The following is a 23,085-nucleotide window of genomic DNA, read 5'->3' on the forward strand; positions in this document are numbered from 1 at the left end:
GTTAGGTTCTTCACTCAGCGAGTCGTAAGTTCATGGAATGCCCTGCCAGTAGCAGTGGTGGACTCTCCCTCTTTATGGGCATTTAAGCGGGCATTGGATAGGTATATGGAGGATAGTGGGTTAGTATAGGTTAGGTGGGCTTGGATCGGCGCAACATCGAGGGCCAAAGGGCCTGTACTGCGCTGTATTCTTCTATGTTCTATGTTCTATGTTCAAACTTTGAACTCCTTCAAATGAGTTAGGAGGTACATTGGGGTGAAATATGTAACAGAATTCCATGTTACCATGTTACAGGACCAAAGCTAAGTCCTGTAATTAAGTTGGGTGGCATGGTGGCTTAGTGGTTAGCACTGCTACCTCACAGCACCAGGGACCTGGGTTCAACTGTCTGTGTGGAGTTTGCACATTCTCACTGTGTCTGCATGGGTATCCTCCGGGGTTTCCTCCCACAGTCCAAAGATGTGCAGGTTAGGTGAATTGACTATGCTAAATTGCCCAGTGTTACGTGCATTAGTCAGAGGTAAATGTAGGTGGAATGGGTCGGAGTGGCTTGCTCTTCGGAGGGTCAGTGTAGACTTGTTGGGCCGAAGCACCTGTTTCCACACTGTGGGGAAACTAATCTAAACTGCAACTTGATCCAATTTTGATCCATCAATAGATAGATTTGATACTTAGGGAAACCAACTTTGAAGTCAGGACCTCAGGGATAAAACCTATTTCAAACCTGGGTAAAGTAAATCTTTTATTCCTAATTAATTGGTAGATAATTTACTTCTGACAGTATGTGTATGCAAGTATCTTTATCCATAATGGGATCCAAATAGTCTAACCTCTAATATTGTTGGTTATTCCTAGATTATTCTTAGTCATGTTGTGAAAGAATCTCTATAGTCTGTTGAAGTGAGGCGAGAAAGATTAATTTTATTTACAAACACAATTAACAGTAACATCATCGAGCAGGGACTTCAACTTATCATGAGTTGCAAGAAAGCAAGGTGATGTCATGTGACATTGCACCACCTCCAGTGATGATGTATACCAGATCTCTTTCGATTTTTGCACAGTAACGCTTTCTACATCACAGACAACAAGTGGATACATTTCTAGATCATTGTTGTACTTACGCTGGCTTAGTGAAAGAATCAGTCTGGCTCCCTATTTTAATTTGTCAGCATTTTGAAACTGCGCAGCACATCTGCAGTTACATCAGCACAACATATCCCAATTTAACGAAAATGGTTTGAATTGCTTTAAACAACAGCACAGGAAACTATACATATTTAAAGTGACAGCAACAGGAAGTATGCCAGTTTTCATGACCACAATTCTTCCTTTTTAAGTCATGCAGCACAAATCCAAATGCAAAACAAGCCATTTTTAGAGAAAGAAAAGGCTTAAATCAATTCATATACAGGTAGAAATGGAGAGAATTTTATAATTTGTTTTCAAACAAACAGAGATCTCAAGTAGGAATGTAGTATAAAGCTGGAATCCCATTAGGTTATTTAAAATAACTCTGGAAGCTTGACAGGAAAAGGAACATCACCTTTTGAACATCAAATTAGAGCTATTATTTGAGACATATAAGGACAAGTCCAAGCTCAGGATAGATAGGTCTGCAACAGTATCCTTGGGTCTCCTTTATAGATATTTTTAATCAACCTGAAGCAGGTAGAACTTGAACCCAGAGCTCCTAGTTCAGAGGTAGGAACACTATCACTGCACAAGGATTCAGGTGATGAGTTCTAGCTGGGTGGGCCATTGTCTGTTACCAGAGCTTTTCAAGTTTTGGGGAGATTAATGAGTGATTCTCTGAGCCTTATAAGCATTGTCACATCCCTTCCTGTCCAAGTCCAAAGGTTTTCCAATGTCCTACAATGATGGGGCCTCTTGTGTTGTTTTATCCCTGGCCCCATTCCTGTGCTTGCTGAGTTTGGTCCAGTATGGAAGGGGTTATAAAAAGCTTTTTCTGTGAAGACCAAAGAACCACTACAGCGCCTTGTCCTGTGTGGACATCTCTGACTGATCTTCAGCTGTCTCTTTCTCAATCTCTGAGCCCCAATCCTTTAGATTGACTCTCAGACTTTTAATAGGTGGAACTTCCCATCTGTGCGATGCCAATAAAACAGTCACTTCTGTGGAGGGTTCCTATCAACAATGATGGTTCATATGCTTTTTGTGCAGTCTTCTTCCTCGTTTTTGATGAGGAAATCTCCTGAGAACCGGCACGGTGGCACAGTGGTTAGCACTGCTGCCTCAAAGCGCCAGAGACCCGGGTTCAATTCCTGCCTCAGGCGACTGACTGTGTGGAGTTTGCATATTCTCCCCGTGTCCGTGTGGGTTTCCTCCGGGTGCTCCGGTTTCCTCCCACAGTCCAAAGAATGTGCAGGTTAGGTGACTGGCCATGCTAAAATTGACCGTAGTGTTAGGTGAATGGGTCTGGGTGGGTTGCACTTCGGTGGATTGGTGTGAACTTGTTGGGCCGAAGGGCCTGTTTCCACACTGCAACTAATCTAATCTAATCATTACCAAAGTTCCTTATGTGGACCGGATCTCCCTGCTTGAAATCTTTGGTCTTTGCCCCTTGTGGGCCATATTATTGTTCTTCTTGCTGAATTCAGCCTTAGGAAAATCAAGGTAAGTCTAGTCCAGATATGTCAACCCTTCCTCCCATTGCCATATGTGGTGGAGAGGAAACATACAAGCTTTGTTTCCAAAGATCCTGCTGTTTGCTTTGTCATCCTAGTTTTGATTACCAAGATGGCAGACTCAGCCAGACTGCTTGAGAACAGGTGGCAGGGTATGGTATGGATGTGCTGTACTCTCTTCGTCTTCATAAAAGTCTGAAACTGCTGGTAAATGGGAACTCATAGTCTGCTATAAGAACTATAGGTCTACCATGCATACTTAAAGACTGGCAGAGCTTTTCTATGGCATTGTAAGAGATAGTAGAAGCCATTTGATGCACATCAATCCATTCTGATTAGGCATTGATAAGGATTAAGAACATAGATTCTACAATAGCCCTGCAAAATCTGCATGTACTCACACACTGCATCTCCCTGACCATTCCAATGTGTGGAATGAGGTTGTTGGTAGGGCCTCTTGGTTTTCCTGACAAGTTTTGTACCACTTGAAGAAGTTTTGATATCTGTGTCTATGCCAGGCCACCAAAAATGTCTCTTTTCACGCATTTCATTTCAGAAATCCCTCGGTGGCTATTGTGCAATTCTAGAAGGATTGGTTGCTGGCTTGGATGCGAGACCGCCAGCTGGACTCCCACAAGGAAATGCCATCTTCTATGCTCAACTCTTGATATGATTTGGAGATGCCGGTGTTGGACTGGGGTCCAACAGGTTTAATTGGAAGCACACTAGCTTTCGGAGCGACGCTCCTTCATCAGGTGATTGTGATTCGGAGCAATTAAACCTGTTGGACTATAACCTGGTGTTGTGTGATTTTTAACTTTGTACAACCCTTGATACTTTGAGATATAGGGATTCAATTCTTCTCCAGGATGTCCTTGTGGTCCACCATTTAAGATATGATGTAGCTTCACCAACGTAGGGTCCTTTGGGTCTAAGCCTGTATTTTCTTGGCCAGGTACTGTTAATGTGTTCAAAAAGTTCAAAGTCACGATAACTTCATTCATCTTTAGAAATGAAGGTAGGTTGCTGAGAATCCACAGGCAGCTCAAGGCATTTGCATTGGCTATGTGTCCTTGTATGATATTCCAAGGTATACTCACAGGCAAATAATAGTAGTTCCCAGCTTATGCTATGGTCATAATCACCTTGTCTTCCTTGAAGAAGCGTAAAGATTTGTCATCAGTCACAATGGTGAAATGCCAATCATAGACATACTGGTTAAATTGTTTCCACCTTCTTTTTCAATCTGGACATACTTGCTTTCTGCCTCCGCCTGTGTTAATGACACATTCTGTTCCATTGTCTCAAACAGTTATAAATGCTACTGTGATCCCATGGGGAGGCATTGCAGGTTGCATGAGTGTTCTCAGGGGTTGCAATAAGCTACTATATTTGTTAACAGTACATAAAACATCGAACATTATAGTGCAGTACAGGCCCTTTGGCCCTCGATGTTGTGCCGACCTGTAGAACCAATCTGAAGCCTTTCTATCCTACGCTATTCCATTCTCATCCATACGTTTATTCAATGACCATTTAAATGCCCTTAAAGTTGGTGGGTCGACTACTGTTGCAAGCAGTGCGTTTCACGTCCTTACTACTCTGGAGTAAGGAAATTACCTCTGACATCTGTCCTATATCCATCACCCCTCAATTTAAAGCTATGTTCCATCACTATCTGAGGAAAAAGGCTATCACTGTCCACCCTATCTAACCCTCTGATTATCTTAAATGTCTCAATTAAGTCACCTCTCAACATTCTCTCTACCAAAAACAGCCTCAAGTCATTCAGCCTTTCCTCATAAGACCTTCACTCCTTACCAGGCAAAATCCTAGTAAATCGCTTCTGAATCCTTTCCAAAGCTTCCGCATTCCTCCTATAATGCGGTGACCAGAAATGTATACAATACTCCAAGTGCAGCCGCACCGGAGTTGTGTACAGGGGCAGCATGACCTTGTGGCTCTGAAACTAAACCCCTCCACCAATAAACACACCGTATGCCTTTTAATAACCCGATCAACCTGGGTGGCAACTTTCAGGGATCTATGTACATAGACACGGAGATCTCTCTGCTCATCTACACTACCAAGAATATTACCATTAGCCCAGTACTTTTTACTCCTATTGCTCCTTCCAAAGTGAATTGCTTCACACTTTTCCACATTAATCTCCATTTGCCACCTCTTAGCCGAGCTCTGCAGCTTATCTATGTCCCTCTGTAACCTGCAACATCCTTCAGCACTATCCACAACTCCACTGACCTTAGTCTCAGCCACAAATTTATGAACATATCCTTCTATGCCCTCATCTAGGTCATTTAAAAAAATGACAAACAGCAGTGGCCCCAAACCAGATCCTTGTGGTACACCACTAGTAACTGAACTCCAGGATGACCATTTCCCATCAACCACCACCCTCTGTCTTCTTTCAGCTAGCCAATTTCTGAAACAAACTGCTAAATCACTCTCAATCGCATGCCTCCGTATTTTGTGCAGTAGCCTACCATGGGGAACCTTATCAAATGCCTTACTGAAATCCGTATACACCACATCGCTGCTTTACCCTCATCCACCTATTTGGTTACCACCTCAAATAACTCAATAAGGTTTGTGAGGCACGAACTACCCTTCACAAAACCATGTTGACTATCCCTAATCAACTTATTCCTCTTTAGATGATTATAAATCCTAACTCTAGAAACCTTTTCCAACAACTGAAGTAAGCATCACTGGTCCGTAATTACCAGAGTTGTCTCTGTCCCCTTTCTTGAACAAGGGGACAACATGTACTATCCTCCAATGTTCTGGCACTATACCTGTAGACAATGACAACATAAAGATCAAAGCCAAAGGCTCTGTAATTCATCCCTACCTTCCCAGAGAATTCTAGGATAAATCTCATCCAGCCCAGGAAATTTATCTATTTTCACACTTTCCAGAATTGCTAACATCTCCTCATGAACCTCAATTCTGTCTTGTCTGGTAGCCTGTATCTCTGTATTGTCCTCAACAACATTGTCTTTTTCCAGTGTGAATACTGATGAAAATTATTCATTTAGCGCTTCTCCTATTTTCTAGCACTCCATGCAGAACTTCCCACGACTATCTTTGATTGACCCTAATCTTTCTCTAGTCATTCTTTTATTCCTGATATACCTATAAATAGCTTTAGGGTTTTCCTTGATGCTATCTATCAATGTCTTTTTATTGGCTCTCTTGGCTCATCTTCGCGCTCTCTTTAGGTCTTTCCTGGCTAACCTGTAACTCTCAAGTGCCGCAATTGAGCCTTCAGGTCTCATCCTAACTTAAGCCTTTTTCTTCCTCTAACTTCCTTAGTAAACCATGGCTCCCTCACTTGACCACTTCCTCCCTGTCTGACAAGTACATACTTATCAAGGACACGCAGTAGCTGTTCCTTGAATTAACTCTACATTTCAATTATGCCCATCCCCTGCAGTTTTCTTCCCCATCCTATGCATCCTAAATCTTGCCTAATCGCATCATAATTGCCTTTTCTCTAGCAATAAGTCTTGTCCTGTGTTATGTACCTATCCCTTTCCATTCCTAAAGTAAACATAGCTGAATTGTGGTCACTATCACCAAAGTGCTCACCTACCTCCAAATCTAACACCTGGCCAGTACCAAATCCAATGTGGCCTCACCCCATTTTGGTTTGTCTACATACTGTGTCAGGAAACCAACCTGCACAATTGGACATAAAGCAGGACATGGAGGATTGTCGCAGGGTCACCAAATTGGGTATGAATTTCACATAGCAATTTATGACACCTAGAAAAAACTTCATCTCCATTGTATTTCTTGAGTTAGAGCCCTTTTCATGGCCTCCACTTTCTCTATGACAGTGGTATCATCTATACTTGTTCATCCGGTACCCAAGGTATGTTACCTTGTTTACCTGAAATACAAAGCTTTTCTTCCTTTGTAGTCAGATGCCAACTGCAGAAAAATGCTGCAAAAGCCACTTGCCACTCTCCAAATGTTCCTTTACAGTGGCTCACAAGATTAAAATATCATCCAAATAGATGGTCACTCTGGGCACATCTTGGAGGATGTTCCCTATCATGCTTTGAAAGATGACACAAGCCAAAGACAGCCCAAAACGCAAGTGCACTCATACAATCCTTTGAGTGTATTTGTAATGACATACTTCCTCGATGACACCTCAAGCTGCAGCTAAACGTAGGCTTGACTCATATTCAATTTAGAAAGTATGTAACACCCAGCCAGCTTTGCATACAGGTCTTCTATCCATCATAGGATATCTGTCTAAGAAGGAAGCTCTGTTCATCAACATAGAATCCCCACAGATTTGGTAGAGTTGTCAGGTTTTAAAACTGGGACTGCTCATGCATCCTGTGTTGACCTCGATATCCAGGGTGACCATTTGCCTCATATTTAATCTTAATTGGCTTCATTGTGGGAGCAACAACACAATTTGGGTGTATCAATTCCTCATCCTGGGGTTAATTTATTTCCAAGGCCAAGTATTGAGGTGGCTTTGACCTTGGATCTTGAAGTTTCACCTGATTTGTGCACCTTGTCTGGGCCAAAGTCTATGACAACAAGTGCAGTATAAATGGCATAGATGAACTTGTTCCTCACTGTATTGTGGAGAAATGCCAATCCAGTTCTGGAACCTTATCACTTCTGACTCTACTTGCTCTTCCATGGCAACAAATGGGAGCAGAGAGTATTATTCAAAAGGAAAGTAGCTCTGAAGTATAGAAGTCACTCAAGGTTGAGGACAGAACCATTTGTGGACCTGAAGCTCCCGAGCCTTTTTTCCTGCCTTCTGTTTATGTGGGAAATGTCCAATTTAATGGAATCTTGAAGTCCATATCAGGCACAGTTAGTCAAGTTTTTAGATGGTTTTAATTCCACAAACTGAGCAATCCCTGAACATTTCCTACACTCTCAGCATTCCATGGATTTCTGCAGTCTCATTAAGAATTCAGTAATTGGTTCCCCAGTAAGTCTATTAGCAACGTTAAACCTGTAACGCTGCAACAAAGCTGATGATTTGGGGTCATAGTGATCCAATACCATATTTATCTGTTGACCAATTAATTTTGACCAAAGTGGTGCTGGAAAAGCACAGCAGGTCAGGCAGCATCCAAGAAGCAGGAAATTTGATGTTTCAGGCAAAAGCCCTTCATCAGGAATTCTGATCTAAACTATGGTTTTCAGCATCTGCAGTCCTCACTCTTGCCCAAATAAATTTGACTCCAGGATTGCCGTTCATGCTGCTGAAAGTTGGGACCCATCAAGCAATGTACTTTCTGCTGGTGATCCCTTTGATCACACTTGCCTGAAAAACAGTATTTGGTTCTGTCAGCATAATGGGGCCAATCATTCATAAGGTTCCAGTTTCCCATACAGTGGCATTTGTGATATTTCTTCTTCACAGTCTTACTGAATTTGATGAAAGGCAAAGCTGTCCAAACATTTTCTAGATTTTTGTCACCAATGTAATAACTCAGGAAGCCCAAATGGATTTTGTTTATTGTTGAACACCAAAATCGAGTCACTCGTGATGTACAAATACTAGTCCAAGCCAAGGTCAGACAGTTCTGCAGGGCCATCCCTGGGTCTGCTTTATTTTTATATTTCGAAGTGTTATCAAACAACCGAGTAGTTATTCTTTTCTCCATCACCAGTGTTTTTCAACTATTATCCACCATCTGTGTAGACAATTGGATATTGACATGCAAAGCCTATTATGGGCATTCAAACCATTCAAGATGAGGGAGGGTACTTGGTCTGTTTTGTCTTTTTCTTTTTATCCAGAAGTGCTCTGATGCTCAAATGAGCAGCTTTCACACCACCAAATCACTGTGATTCTTCTTTTCTCATTTTTAATTATTAAACACCACCAGTAAATCAGGTTTAGAGTCATGATTTGGAGATGCCGGTGTTGGACTGGGTGTGCAAAGTTAAAAATCACACAACACCAGGTTATAGTCCAACAGGTTTAATTGGAAGCACCAGCTTCCGGAGCGACGCCCCTTCATCAGGTGCCTATCATCTGATGAAGGAGCGTCGCTCCAAAAGCTAGTGTACTTCCAATTAAACCTGTTGGACTATAACCTAGTGTTGTGTGATTTTTAACTATGTTTAGAGTCAATTAGAAATTTATGCACAATGCCAACTATCAAAGCAAGGGAGGGTTGGGGGGGGGGGGGGTGGAGAAGGTATTAAATCAAAATGGAGTTGGTGAGGAATAAAGCACTCTCTAAAGGCATTCAGAGCATTAATGGGGTGGCTACGTGCTCCCTCTCCAATGATACCTGGGCCTGTCTTTTTGTAAAAAAATCCAGAAGTGCTCTTACACATAGTTTTCACAACAGCAAATCACTGACTTTTTTCTCTCATTTTTAACTATTAACTGCCAGAACTCAATTACCAGTGTGGCCAATTAGAAATGTACATGCACAAGCCCGTTATGGGCAATGCAAACCATCAAAGTGAGAGGTGGGTCAGAGAAAGTGGAAAGGGATTAAATCAAAATGGGCTTGTAGGGGGAAATAAAGTAATGTATGCTGCATGGTGCCCCACCTTTCTCTAAAGACATTGGGGTGGCACGGTGGCTAGCACAATTGCCTCACAGCGCCAAGGACCCGGGTTCAATTCCTGCCTCGGGTGACTGTCTGTGTGGAGTTTGCACATTCTCCCAGTGTCTGCATGGGTTTCCCCCGGGTGTTCCGGTTTCCTCTCACAGTCCAAAGATGTGCAGGTTAGGTGATTTGGCCATGCTAAATTGCCCGTAGTGTGAGGTGCATTAGTCAGGGGTAAAATGTAGGGGAATGTATCTGGGTGGGTTGCTGTTCGGAGAGTCGGTGCGTACTTGTTAGGCTGAATAGCCTGTTTCCACACTGTAGGGTATATAATCTAATCTAAAAGCTTCGGTGGACACCACATGCTTCCTCTCCAATGATACCTGGGCCCAGGGCTGCTTTAACCAAATAGACGTTATTACAAACCTCTGGAGCAGGCGGAACTTGAACTGGGCCTCCACAGTCCAGAGACAGGGACACTACCATTGTGCCACAAGGGCACCCCATCCCCGAATGCTTGTATTCTGTTGTATTTATTTTTCTGATCAAAACTGTTCAGAGATGTAATTACACACCTCTGTTGCAGGTTGCACTTGAATGTGGGCCTACCAGTCCAGGAGTAGGGACATTACCATTGAACCAAAAGAGAGCCCCACTGGGCCAGCTTTATAATTTCATTAACCTGTTTTTCCTAATCTACCTGTTCATATGTTATTATAGGACATGTCCCCGGCACAGTTGGGACCTAACGTACCACAGCATACCACAACAGCCCTCCTGAAGAACCAGCTTTATCTTTTTTCTAATTTACCTTGTGTTTCTCTCTTCAGAGATGTTATTACACAATTCTGAAGCAGGTGGGACTTGAATCCAGATCTCCAGGTTCAGGGATGGGGACAGTACCACAGCACGGTGGCTCAGTGGCTAGCACTGCTGTATCACAGCGCCAGGAACCCGCATGCGATTCTAGTCTTGGGCGACTGCCTGTGTGGGTTCCTGCCAGGTGCACTGGTTTCCTCCCACAGTCCAAAGATGTGCAAGTTTGGGTGATTTGGCATGGCCAATTCACCTTAGTGTTCAGAGATGTGTAGATAAAGTGAATAAAGTTAAAAATCAGTCAACACCATGCTATAATCCAAGAGGTTTATTGGGAAGAGTGAGCTGTGTGAGAGGGTGAAGGGACAAGGAGAAAGAGAGAGGGAGAAAGAAGATAGAAAATTATGAATGGCATCTTGATTGGTACAGACATGATGGGATTAAAGGCCTATTCCAGTGCTGTACTGTTCTGTATTTCATTATAACTGTTGGCTGATGCCTGTGTATTATCAGTGGTAATAGTCTTAAGATAGAAATGCAATGGTTTTCAAAATCTTTTGTTTTCATGAATCTTTTCTCATCCTGGTGGTGGTCTCTGCATGGACATTAAATCTGTGTGCTGCTCAACATGTGGTATTACCCTGGTTGTCACATCCTGCTAGCTGTTACCTATGTTTGCATATGGTTTGTTCGTCAACAGTCAAGGGCATTTGGCTTCAGCTTTTTGGGTGAATGTCCTCCAAGGGGGACTTTGGGATACGCAACAAAACAGAGTCGCTGAGCAGAGGCCGATAGCTTGGTTCAGAACCCATGAGGATGGCCTCAACTGGGATCTTGGGTTCATGTCACATTACAGGTGACTCCATCACACCAACGACTCTCTCTCTCTCACCCACATCCAAATCTATGGGTTGAATTTTCATGTTTGCATTTGCAGATTGCAGTCATTTTCCTATAATGCACGTTTCGTCAACACAATTTAGGTGTAGGAGAAAGTGAGGACGGCAGATGCTGGGAGTCAGAGTCAAAAAGTGTGGTGTTGGAAAACCACAGCTGGTCAGGCAGCATCTGAGGAGCAGGAGAGTTGACGTTTTGAGCAATGTCGACTCTCCTGCTCATCGGATGCTGCCTGAACATTTGTGCTTTTCCAGCACCTCACAATTTGGCGGTAACACCTTTTGTGAATTGGGAACGATTTTTTAAAATGAGAATTTTTCAAGTGTGTATCAGTTACAATGTGATTATATCGCCAACACAAAGTGTACTGTGCAATTTTTGTATTGTGTGAGGTTGCACAAGGAAAGCAACTACTCTGTAGTCGCAGAACTATCTGTACATTCTATTTTGTTAAAAAAAAAGGCAAACAATACATAGGCAGTCAATGTGACATTTTATAAATTCCTAATTTGGAAATAAAACCAGTCTGACTCCAGGAAATGACATGGACAGACTCTAACCAAGCATCTTTAATGTGTTGTCTGAGCTGAGATATCACTTTTTTAAAATATACTGATAAGACTAAGTTATCTCGGGGGGGGGGGGGGAAAACAAGAAGGAAATACTGGGATTTACATCTTAAAATCAATCAAAACATACACTCCCATTCTAAAAGATTAAGTTCTAACTTAACAGCCAGCTAGGTTTGTCTAATACATCGCATCAATTGTATGACACTTTGAACTTTTACTTACGAATTCCGTGTCCTATGTATTCTGCCCCACTGACCACCTGATGAAGGAGTAGCACAGCAAAAGCTTGTATTTTCAAATTAACATTTTCAACTATAACCGGGTATTGTGTGATTTTTAAGCAAACGGTTCAATTATGGGTTGTTTGATGTGGTTCACTGCTTCCAATCCTCCTTTCACTTTTCTTTATCCAGGACTTGTCTAATCTATCTTTTCTGATATTTTTTAACCACTTTGCAAGTTAGCATCTTGCACACTTTGAGACCATGACAGAACAGAGTACTCTAACAACATAGAATCTGTGGGCAAGTATTCTTAAGGGGCAGAAAACAAGGAAAAACAGGAAATGTACTGGTAAGAAAACAATTCAAGGGTGAAAATGTGTCTCCATCAGCTCTATGGTGTATTTATCAGATACTTCCAATTACATTAAATTGCAACCAGAGAATTCATCCAATCTCAGGTCTGAGACAATGGTTACCAGAATCCCTATCTTTGATTACTACCTTGCAGTTAGAGTCACATAGATGTACAGCACGGAAACAGACCCTTCGGTCCAACTTGTCCATGCTACCAGATATCCTAAATTGATCCACTCCCATTTACCAGCATTGTGCCCATATCCCTCTAAACACTTCCTATTATATACCCATCCAGATGCCTTTTAAATGTTGTAATTGTACCAGTCTTCTCTGGCAGCTTATTCCATCCACACACCATCCTCTGCATGAAAATGTTGACCCCCTCCCCTCTTGGGAAAAGACCTTTTCTATTTACGAATCCATGCCCCTTATGATTTTATAAACCTCTATAAAGGTCACCTCTCAGCCTCCAATGCTCCAGAGAAAATTGCCCCAGTCTATTCAGCCTCTTCCTATAGCTCAAATATTCCAAACCTGGCAACATGCTTGTAAATCTTTTCTGAACTCTTCCAAGATTTATAACGTCCTTCCTCTTGCAGGGAGAGCAGAATTGCACACAGTATTCCAACCAGCATCCTGGACAGCAGCAACATGACCTCCCAACTCCTATATGCAATGCACTGTCCAATAAAGGCAAGCACACTAAATGCCTTCTTCACCATCCCATCTACCTACAACTCCACTTTCAAGGAACTATGAACCTGCACTCCCAGGACCTTACCATTAAGTGCATAAGTACATCCTGATTTGCCTTTCCAAAATAGAAAACCTTACATTTATTTAAGGGCAGCATGGTGACTTAGTGGTTTGCATTGCTGCCTCACAACACCAGGGTCCCTGATTCGATTCCAGCCTCAGGCGACTGTTTGTGTGGAGTTTACACATTCTCCCTGTGTCTGAGTGGGTTTCCTCTGGGTGCTCCAGTTTCCTCCCACAGTCCGAAGATGTGCAGATTAGGTGAATTGGCCATGCCTGTAGTGCATTAGTCAGAGGGAAATGGAACTGGGTGGGTTACTCCTCGGAGGGTCGGTGTGGACTTATTGGGCGGAAGGATCTGTTAGGGAATCTAATCTAAGCTTCATCTGGCAATTCTCAACCCATCTGATCAAGATCCCATTGTACTCTGAGGTAACCTTCTTCGCTGTCCACCAAACCTCCAATTTTGGCGTCATCTGCTGTTCACATCCAAAATAATTTGTATAACTGATAGAAAGCTGTGGACCTAGTACTGATCCTGTGGCACATCGTCGGTCATCGGCCTCCAATCTGAAAATCTACCCTCCACCACCACCTTCTGTCTTCTACCTTTGACTAGTTATGTATCCAAATGGCTTGTTCTCCCTGAATTCCACGTGATCTAACCTTGCTAACCAATCTACCATGAGGAATCTTATCAAATGCCTTAGTGAAGTCCACATGGGTCACATCCATCACTCTGCCCTAATCAATCCTCTTCATTACTTCTTCAAAAAATTCATGGGACAAAATTTCTCATGCACAAAGCCATGTTGACTACCCCCAATAAGTCCTTGCCTTTCCAAATACATGGAAATCCTCTCCTGCAAGATTCCCTCGAACAACTTGCCCACCACTAATGTAAGGCTCAACAGTCTATAGTTCCCTGGCTTTTCCTTACTACCTTTCTTAAATAGTGGCATCATGTTGGCTAACCTCCAGTCTTCTGGCATTTCAGCTGTGGCTATTGATGATACAAATATCTTTGCAAGGAGCCCAGCAATACTTCCCTTGTTGTACTTATTTAGTTTGCCACTCTTCTGCCATTTACTAGTCCTTCAGTTGGTCCCTGCAGAATTAGGGAGTTGGTTTTGGCAAAGTGAACATTGCAAGCTGCTTCACCATGATGCTATCCTATGACCTGTCTATTATCAATGTGAAGAGTGCTCTATAAAAAGAAACAGTCAGCAGATTGCACAAAAACTAGAGGCAGTCAAAACCATAACATTGCCAGTCTTTTCATGGAATCCAATGCACAATCTATACACTTCATCACAATTCACAAAAAGAAACAAACAGCTACAAAGAAAAACAAACCAAATTTTAAAAATCATTATCTGATTTGCATGACCAAAAATATATGCATACTTAGAGTGTTCAACTCAACATCCCTCAATTGAGCTTTCTTCTAAAGCACATTATTGGAACGCTTTGAATACTAGCTTATACATTACTCACCTTCCATGGTCTAACAATGGTTAGAAAGAAAAACAGCATATGTTAGAATCTAAAGTATTTTATAATAATACACCAAAATGCACCAACTTTTATAGGACAAACTAAGAAATTATTTACAAAACTTTGATATATGTCAAACATAAAAGTAGTACAAGTGACACAAATGTTTAAACAAGGGGTAATGTCGGTACAATCTTGGCATATCAAGTTGGTATATTCCCGAATATCTGTACTTGTTTACCACTTTGTGACTTCCAAGACCCAGATTTATGAACTAGAATGGGCTATTTAAGGTGTTACTTGATCCAACGCTTTAACAGCATATCAATGAAAACATTTAAAATAAGATTTCAAGAAACAAATAGTTTATGTTTTGGGTTAAGTATCACAAATTCTGAGGAGACAATATACATTATTTGATTAATCTCTTACACTCAGCTCACAGCACATCACGTAAATAATGCAGGAGAATATTTTCTATTTTAAATTGCCTTAAAGCCAGACTTTGCAGAATTTTAAAAATTTTTGCTACTTTTCATCTGGTGCTCTCTTCAGTAAACAACCTCCACTACAATGCCAAGATAGCAGAACTGTAGATGTGCAGTCCACAAGAGGTCACATCGGAGACTATGTGTGACAGGCCGCTGACTAAATTTATTCATCCAGATTGGTTTTACTGATAAAATGAATGCCTAAATAAGAAATGCATTTACTAAGGCTTTTCTTTTGAAAAAGTCTCATGCAACCCTGAGAAAACAATTTTGGGGAGGATGTTTTAGTTAGGATGAGGCCAAATTTCATATTCCCATAACACAAATCTATGGATTGTGTTAACATCCAACGGAATCCAGGATATTATATCTTCCAGTCAGCAAGAGCCTTAACAACTGCTTCTTGATTTGAAACTTTACTTTCAGATAAATGTTAATAGCAGGCTATGTACTTCAGTAAGTATAAGGACATGTAAATGAACAAATCAGGCATACTCCAGATGCTGTAAATCTGAAATAAAGAGAAATGTTTGGAAAAACTCAGGTCAGGCAGCATCTATCAAGTACTAGAGTTAACTGGCAAAATTTAATTTAGTTCAGATGATGGAGGACATTCCCATATACTGGGGAGTCCCTGTAAGAATTCATTACCTTAATTAGACAAACCACCATATTAAAAATGGCCCAATAGGTCATAATCTAGCCAGTAGCTTGGCTTCTTTGGGATTGGAGACTCCGGGACAAAAATCTCACACTCAGCGCTGCCAGTCAGAGAACAACAGCTGTCCCTTTGTTGGGTAGGAAATAGAAGAGAGAATGATTCAACCTTTCTACAACATCCTACAGACACTTAAACCTTAGTGAAAGGTCACCTCCCTCTAAGCTAAAACTTTTTCACAAGGTAGCACAGCTAGAATTGTTTTTTTGGAACTCTTTTTTAAACTGACTTTTAAGCACCATGGGTGCAAACACATGTTTTCCATATCCTCCACTTTCAGTGGTTTTCTGGCCACTCTTTTCAAATGGTTTTAGCAGTTCTGCCTCCACTCTCTTAATTGCAGACATAGATTAACTCATTGACTTTTGGATGTTTCTGTCTCTGTCTCAGTATGTGTCATTAGACATGTAATTGCTTGGCTGCAGCCCAATTTTCTCTACCATTTTTGACACATGAAGCTATTAACTTAGATCTACAGTAAACACATTAAAAATGCTTGTACAAACAAACCTGAAATTTGCCAATGGCAAAACTCTCAAACATGAAACAAAAACTATATCTTCCTCCATTTTAAACATGTAGAATATAGAAATACAAAAATCAAACTTAAAACAATACATTCATCATCCATTTTAAATCTCAATAATGTTACAAAGCTTCAAAAGAAGAGGAAGTGGTTGGGGCTACAAAAATAGTTACGGGTTGAAGTGATGTTAGATATCAGAAGGTTTGCAGATGCAGGACAGAAGAGATTATATAAGTGAGAAACAATGGATTTGAGACTGGAAGCACAGAGTTCTGGAACCACAAGTACTGTTTTTTTATGAATGGAAACAAGAAAAAGATAAACAAATTTGGGACACTGCACACAGCTGCACTTCTGAATTGTGGTACTTACTGCAGAGGAAGATCACTAAATGCCCAAACGTTAAAATAATTACTGAGAACAGTGAAGTTGGTTATGATGGACTGGGAAGAATGTTACAGGATTGACAGATGAACCGGATGTTATTGCAGAAAACGATAACTAGGATAGTGGTAGTTCTGGGTGAGATATCAGTTTGGTTAGTGACACTGGGTAAGCAGGGATATTGCCAAAAGACAATTGTCAAGTAAAGGAAACATTCTACAGACAAGTAATGCTAGATGATTTCAGGAAAACTTGCATACTAAGTCGAACAAGCAAAAAGCAATACACTTACATAGACTAAATGTGTGTTTTACCAAATGACAGTTACGAAAGACAGTGCTGGAATTCAGTGCCGCTTCACACAACCAGGTGGCTTTTTATCCCTACACTAAACGTTTCGAAAACAATAACCTAAAATATTTTGACTCCTCTTTAAGAAATTAGTTGGGTGGCTTTTCATTAAAATTACAGTTTTCATTACAGAATTAGGTCACGCTTACCGGTTGAGGTTGTTCCGCAATACAGCAATTAAAACACAACCAGAATTCGCTCATTATTTAAACTCCCACGCCAAAATGTCCTTTCAATGACTCAAAATCCAGATTCGATATTCCAGTGTGGGAACGTCCAGCTGTCCTTCACCTCACAATAGCGTGTGTTATACTGAGAAAGCGAAGTTCTTCCGGTTATGGACAAGCTGAAGTCGCAATGGTACTGTTATGGTAACCGGCTAGTTAGTCCGTATTGGCGAATTCACCACGGTTTTCAGTGGCGTTTTCACCTTAGCTCCTGTGCTCTGGGATGATGATGACCTGCAGACAATTAAAATAAGAGATATTGACAAACAAAAGAAGTAATAAACAGTTGAGTATTACAATTTTGAACCACTCTTAGCTGTCAGCAAAGCTGCCTGTTACATCATATACAGAAACACACCCTGGAAAAAAGGTATTTAAAAATCTATTCTGCGCATTTCCAGCTTGTCTAAATCAGGATTTATTTTTGAATCTCAAGCTTAATCATCTAGTCTCCTTTGATTGCTTCGCATATAGCCTGTTCCTGGTTTCAAAACATCAAAGCAGAAGAAAATAACGCGAGCTGATGCTACTAATAAAAAAAGCTGAAATCCAGCCATAAACATCATTTTACCACAATTTTGAGAACCTTTTTCCTCACTTGGCTGCGTCACGAAATAATTCCAGGTAGGAGGCTTTCCTGCAATGATTGACAACAATCTCCTTTAAAACTTGAGAACCATGGAGGTTCTTCAGTTTAAAATGCAGCTGTATGATCCTGCTAGCAAGAGCGGCAACGGGAGGAAGGAGGTGACTTCATTCCAGCTTGCAAAGAGATAGACGCACAGCAAGTAGGCGGAGAATAGCAGCCATTGTACATCAGTGTATACCATAACGTGAAATCAGCTCAAAATAACAACAAAAAAAATGCTTTTAAGAGAGAAATCCTGTTTGAATCTTAAGCGGCAGCCTTTTGTTCCAATCCTGTGCTGAAAGAGTGCTGTAGTTGTACAGTGTAGAAACATGCTTATTAACCCAGAGCATGAGAATGACCAGCTTTATTACAAACAGGCTCATCACACTACGACTCCTCAGTCGGGTAACTGCTTCCTATTTCAATGAGACGTCGAAGAAGCACAGTACAGTATTGTGTACAGTAGATATTCAACAATTTTACATGATTTAAATTTATTTCCAACATTTAAATAAAGAAAAATTAAGTTTATAGGTACAATATATATTTTAATATTAATCTGCAAGTTTTCAATTGGAGAAAAGGAGCATTGACATTGCACGCCGTTGACTGTGTGACACCTAACAGCCGATTTTTAAAAAATATTAGCGACAAACAGATGATACCTGGAATCATAGTTAAAGGATCATTGTTCCAGGATGCAACCTATTCTTTATCCTTGCAAATGTGTTGTCCAGACAAGGCAATTTAGCACTACAATTATGGCAATTCTTAATTATTCAGTTCACAAAATGAAGTGATTACATGTTTAAAATCTTATTTTATAAAATCGTTCTTGAATTACTCAACCCAGACACTATTTCCACAGATCACAGGCAATTTTAGATTTTATTCTGACCACCCTGAAGAAAGCAAACAGGAAACCTGTACACAGTTGTACTGGCAGATGATTAAATTCAGGCTGTCCAATGGCCTGACATTTTCAGGTAAACAAATCTATAGCTCAATTAAAAACAATCTATCATGAAATATTAACTCTGCTGCCTTCCCACAGATATTCCCACAAACAACTGGAGACCTGGAACCTTGATGGTGACTCAGTGACCCTGGAATAATAGGCTTGGAGAGAGACTCTGGCTTGGAGAGGTGAGGACGATGGGAGTCTGGTATGGGAGCAAGACCGAGGTGAATGGAGTGGAGTGAAAAAATATAGAGGCTGTCTATGACAAGCCAAGATTGGGTGTTAATTCATTCTGAAGCCAGGCATTTTAATTAAAGTTAGAATGATTGACAGAATGCAGAACTTTGTTTGCCTCCTCATTGAATGTCATAGAGTTGTACAGATTTACAGCATGGAAACAAATCCTTTGGTCCAACTCGTCAAAGCTGACCAAATATCCTAACCTAATCTAATCCCATTTGGCACATATCCCTCTAAACCCTTCCTATTCAAATACCCATCCAGATGCCTTTTAAATGCTGCAATCGTACTAGCGTCCACCACTTCCTTGAGCAGTTCATGCCACATGCGCACTAGTCTCTGCGTGAAAAGCTTCTCCTTAAATCCCTTTTATATCTTTCCCCTCTCAGACTTAAATCTATGTCCTCTAGTTCTGGACTCCACCATCCCAGGGAAAAGACCTTGGTCTGTTTATCCTATCCATTCCCCTCATAATTTTATAAACCTCTACAAGGTCACCTCTGAGCCTCTGATGCTCCAGGGAAAATAGTCCCAACCTACTCAGCCTCTCCCAACAGCTCAAATCCTCCAATCCTGGCAACATCCTTGTAGATCTTTTCTGAACCCTTTCAAGTTTCACAACATCCATCCGATAGGAAGGAGACCAGAATTGCACACAATATTCCAAAAGTTGCCGGACCAATGTCCTGGTACAGCCACAACATGACTCCCAACTCTTATACTCAAAACTGTGATCAATAAAGGAAAGCATGCCAAATGCCTTCTTCACTATTTTATCTACCTGTGACTCTACTTTCAAGGAACTATGAACCTGCACTCCAAGATCTCTTTGTTCAGCAACATTCCCTGGGATCTTACCACTAAGTGTCTAAGTCCTGCTATGATTTGCTTTTCCAAAATGTAGCATCTCACATTTATTTAAATTAAACTCCATCTGCCACACCTCAGCACATTGGCCCATCTGATCAAGATCCTGTTGTACTCTGACGTAACCTTCTTCGCTGTCCACTGCACCTCCAATTTTGGTGTCATCTGCAAACATACTAACTATACCTCCTACGTACACATCCAAATAATTTATGTAAATGACGAAAAGTAGTGGACTTAGTACTGATCCTTGTGGCACTCCACTGGTCACAGGCTCTAGTCTGAAAAGCAACCCTCCACCACCACCCTCTGTCTTCTACCTTCGAGCCAGTTCTGTATCCAAATGGCTAGTTCTCCCTGGATTCCATGAAATCTAACCTTGCTAAACTGTCTCCCATGGGGAACCTTGTCAAATGCCTCACTGAAGTCCAAATAGATCATGTCCACCGCTCTGCCCTCATCAATCCACTTTGTTACTTCTTCAGAAAACTCAATCATGTTTGTGAGACATGATTTCTCATGCACAAAGCCATGCTGACAATCCCTAATCAGTCCTTGAGTTTCTAAATACATGTAAATCCCATTCCTCATGATTCCCTTCAACAACTTGTGGGTGGCACGGTGACTAGCACTGCTGCCTCACAGTGCCAGAGACCCGGGTTCAATTCCCACCTCAAGCAACTGTCTGTGTGGAGTTTGCACATTCTCCCTGTGTCTGCGTGGGTTTCCTCCGGGTGCTCCGGTTTTCTCCCACAATCCAAAGATGTGCAGGTTAGGTGAATTGGCCATGCTTAATTGCCCGTAGTGTTAGGTGAAGGGGTAAATGTAGAGGAATGGGTCTGTGTGGGTTGCTCTTTGGAGGGTCGGTGTGGACTTGTTGGGCCGAAGGGCCTGTTTCCACACTGTAAGTAAGATAATCCAATTGTAATCTAATCTAATTGTTACAAAACTTGCCCACCACCAACATCAGGCTCATGGATCTATAGTTCCCAGACTCTTCCTGATCATCTTTCTTAAATAGTGGTACCATGTTAGCCAACCTGCAGTCTTCCGGCACCTCACCTGTGACTATCAATGATACAAATATCTCAGCAAGGAACCCAGCAATCACTTCCCTAGCTTCCCACAGAGTTCTAGTGTACCCGTGATCAAGTCCTGGGGATTTATCCACTTCTATGTGTTTCAAGACTTTCTGCACCTCCTCCTCTGTAATTTCCAAGATGACACCATCTATTTCCCCACATTCTGTATCTTCTATGTCCTGCTCCACAGTAAACACGATGCAAAATACTCGTTTAGTATCTCCCCCATCTTCTGCAGCTCCTCACACAGGCTGCCTTGCTGATCTTTGAAGGGTCTGATTTGCTCCCTAGTTACCCTTTTGTCCTTAATGTATTTGTAAAAACCCTTTGGATTGTCCTTAATGCTATTTTCCAAAGCTATCTCATGTCCCCATTTTGCCCTCCTGATTTCCTGCTTAAGTATACTCCTACTGTCTTTATACACTTCCAAGGATTCTCTCAATCTCTCCTGTCTGTACCTTCTTTTAGATTAGATTAGATTACATTACAGTATGGAAACAGGCCCTTCGGCCCAACAAGTCCACACCGACCCGCCGAAGCGCAACCCACCCATATCCCTACATTTACCCCTATACCTAACACTACGGGCAATTTAGCATGGCCAATTCACCTGACCTGCACATCTTTGGACTGTGGGAGGAAACCGGAGCACCCGGAGGAAACCCATGCAGACGCGGGGAGAACGTGCAAACTCCACACAGTCAGTCGCCTGAGGCGGGAATTGAACCCGGGTCTCTGGCGCTGTGAGGCAACAGTGCTAAACACTGTGCCACTGTGCCGCCCAAATCTCAATTTCTCTAGTCATCCAGCATTTCCTACACTTAGCAGCCTTTCCTCTTACACTAACAGGAAAATGCTGTCTCTGAACTCTTGTTATCTCATTTTTGAAGGCTTCCTTTCCCTGCGAACATCTGCCCCCAATCAGCTTTTGAAAGTTCTTGCATAATACCATCGAAATTTACCTTTCTCCCATTTACAACTTCAACTTTTTAGATCTGGTCTATCCTTTTCTATCACTATTTTGAAACTATGGTTACTGGCCCGAAAGTGGTCCCCCACTGACAACTCAGTTACCTGCCCTGCCTTATTTCCCAAAAGTAAGTCAAGTTTTGCACCTTTTCTGGTAGGTACATCCACATACTGAATTGGAAACGTTTTTTGTACACACTGAACAAATTTCTCTCCATCTAAACACTTCGACTGGGACTGCCATAGTGTTTAGATTAGATTAGATCACTTACAGTGTGGAAACAGGCCCTTCAGCCCAACAAGTCCACACCAACCTGCCAAAGCACAACCCACCCATTCCCCTACATTTACCCCTTTACCTAACACTACGGGCAATTTAGCATGGCCAATTCACCTGACCTGCACATCTTTGGACTGTGGAAGAAAACTGGAGCACCCGGAGGAAATCCACACAGACACGGGGAGAATGTGCAAACTCCACACAGTCAGTCGCCTGAATCAGGAAGTGAACCCAGGTCTCTAGCGCTGTGAGGCAGCAGTGCTAACCACTGTGCCACCGTGCCATGTTTGAAAAGTTAAAATCTCTGACCATAACCACCCTATTATTCTTACAGATAATGAAACCTCCTTACAAATTTGTTTCTCAATTTCCCGCTGACAATTAGGGGTCTACAATTAAATTCTGATAAGGTGATCATCCCTTTCTTATTTCTCAGTTCCACCCAAATAATGTCCCAGGATGTATTCCCAAGAATATCCTCCCTAATTACAGCAGTAATGTTACACCTTATCAAAAACGCCACTTCCCCTCCTCTCTTACCTCCCTTTCCATCCTTCCTAAAGCATTTGTATCTTGGAACAATAAGTTGCCACTCCTGTCCATTCCTGTGCCACATTTCTATAATTGCTATGATATCCCAGTCCCATGTTCCTAACCATGCCCTGAGTTCATCTGCCTTCATTTCCAGTGCGAGCAGCAGCGAAGGTAAGACCGTTTGGTTTTAAAAGTGCTTACCGGTAGCGGGCAGCGGTGTTTTTTTTCTCTCTCTTCACAGAAAGAGCGGGAGCACCAGGGGGAAGTGACGACGACCAGAGGGGCAGCCGGGAAGGAAAGCGGTGAGTATTTATACTCACCCTTCGAAGCCGTCGGTCATTTCCAGTGCGAGCAGCAGCAAAGGTAAGACCGTTTGGTTTTAAAAGTGCTTACCGGTAGCGGGCAGCGGTGTTTTTTTTCTCTCTCTTCACAGAAAGAGCGGGAGCACCAGGGGGAAGTGACAACGACCAGAGGGGCAGCCG

The 23,085-nt window shown here is 41.9% G+C and overlaps 1 protein-coding gene and 1 long non-coding RNA gene across 4 annotated transcripts in view; one reads left to right on the forward strand and one right to left on the reverse strand.

The window, feature by feature from the left end:
* cdc42se2 (CDC42 small effector 2) overlaps positions 1–23,085 on the reverse strand; it is a 281,063-nt gene that overhangs the window by 66,046 nt on the left and 191,932 nt on the right. The window contains exons 1-2 of one of the 3 annotated variants that reach the window (XM_043714265.1): positions 17,398–17,517; positions 16,962–17,273 (exon numbers count right to left, since the gene is read on the reverse strand). In XM_043714265.1, coding sequence (XP_043570200.1) covers positions 16,962–17,015 — 54 coding nt within the window. In that variant the 5' untranslated portion in view covers positions 17,016–17,273; positions 17,398–17,517. The other 2 variants (XM_043714273.1, XM_043714255.1) reach the window with 2 other exon arrangements.
* LOC122561950 lies at positions 17,320–19,067 on the forward strand. Its single transcript, XR_006315171.1, has 3 exons — positions 17,320–17,409; positions 17,514–17,663; positions 18,725–19,067. It is a non-coding gene; the product is annotated as an uncharacterized LOC122561950 (long non-coding RNA).

Source organism: Chiloscyllium plagiosum, chromosome 2 (genome assembly GCF_004010195.1).
Source record: "Chiloscyllium plagiosum isolate BGI_BamShark_2017 chromosome 2, ASM401019v2, whole genome shotgun sequence".
Taxonomy (NCBI): domain Eukaryota; kingdom Metazoa; phylum Chordata; class Chondrichthyes; order Orectolobiformes; family Hemiscylliidae; genus Chiloscyllium; species Chiloscyllium plagiosum.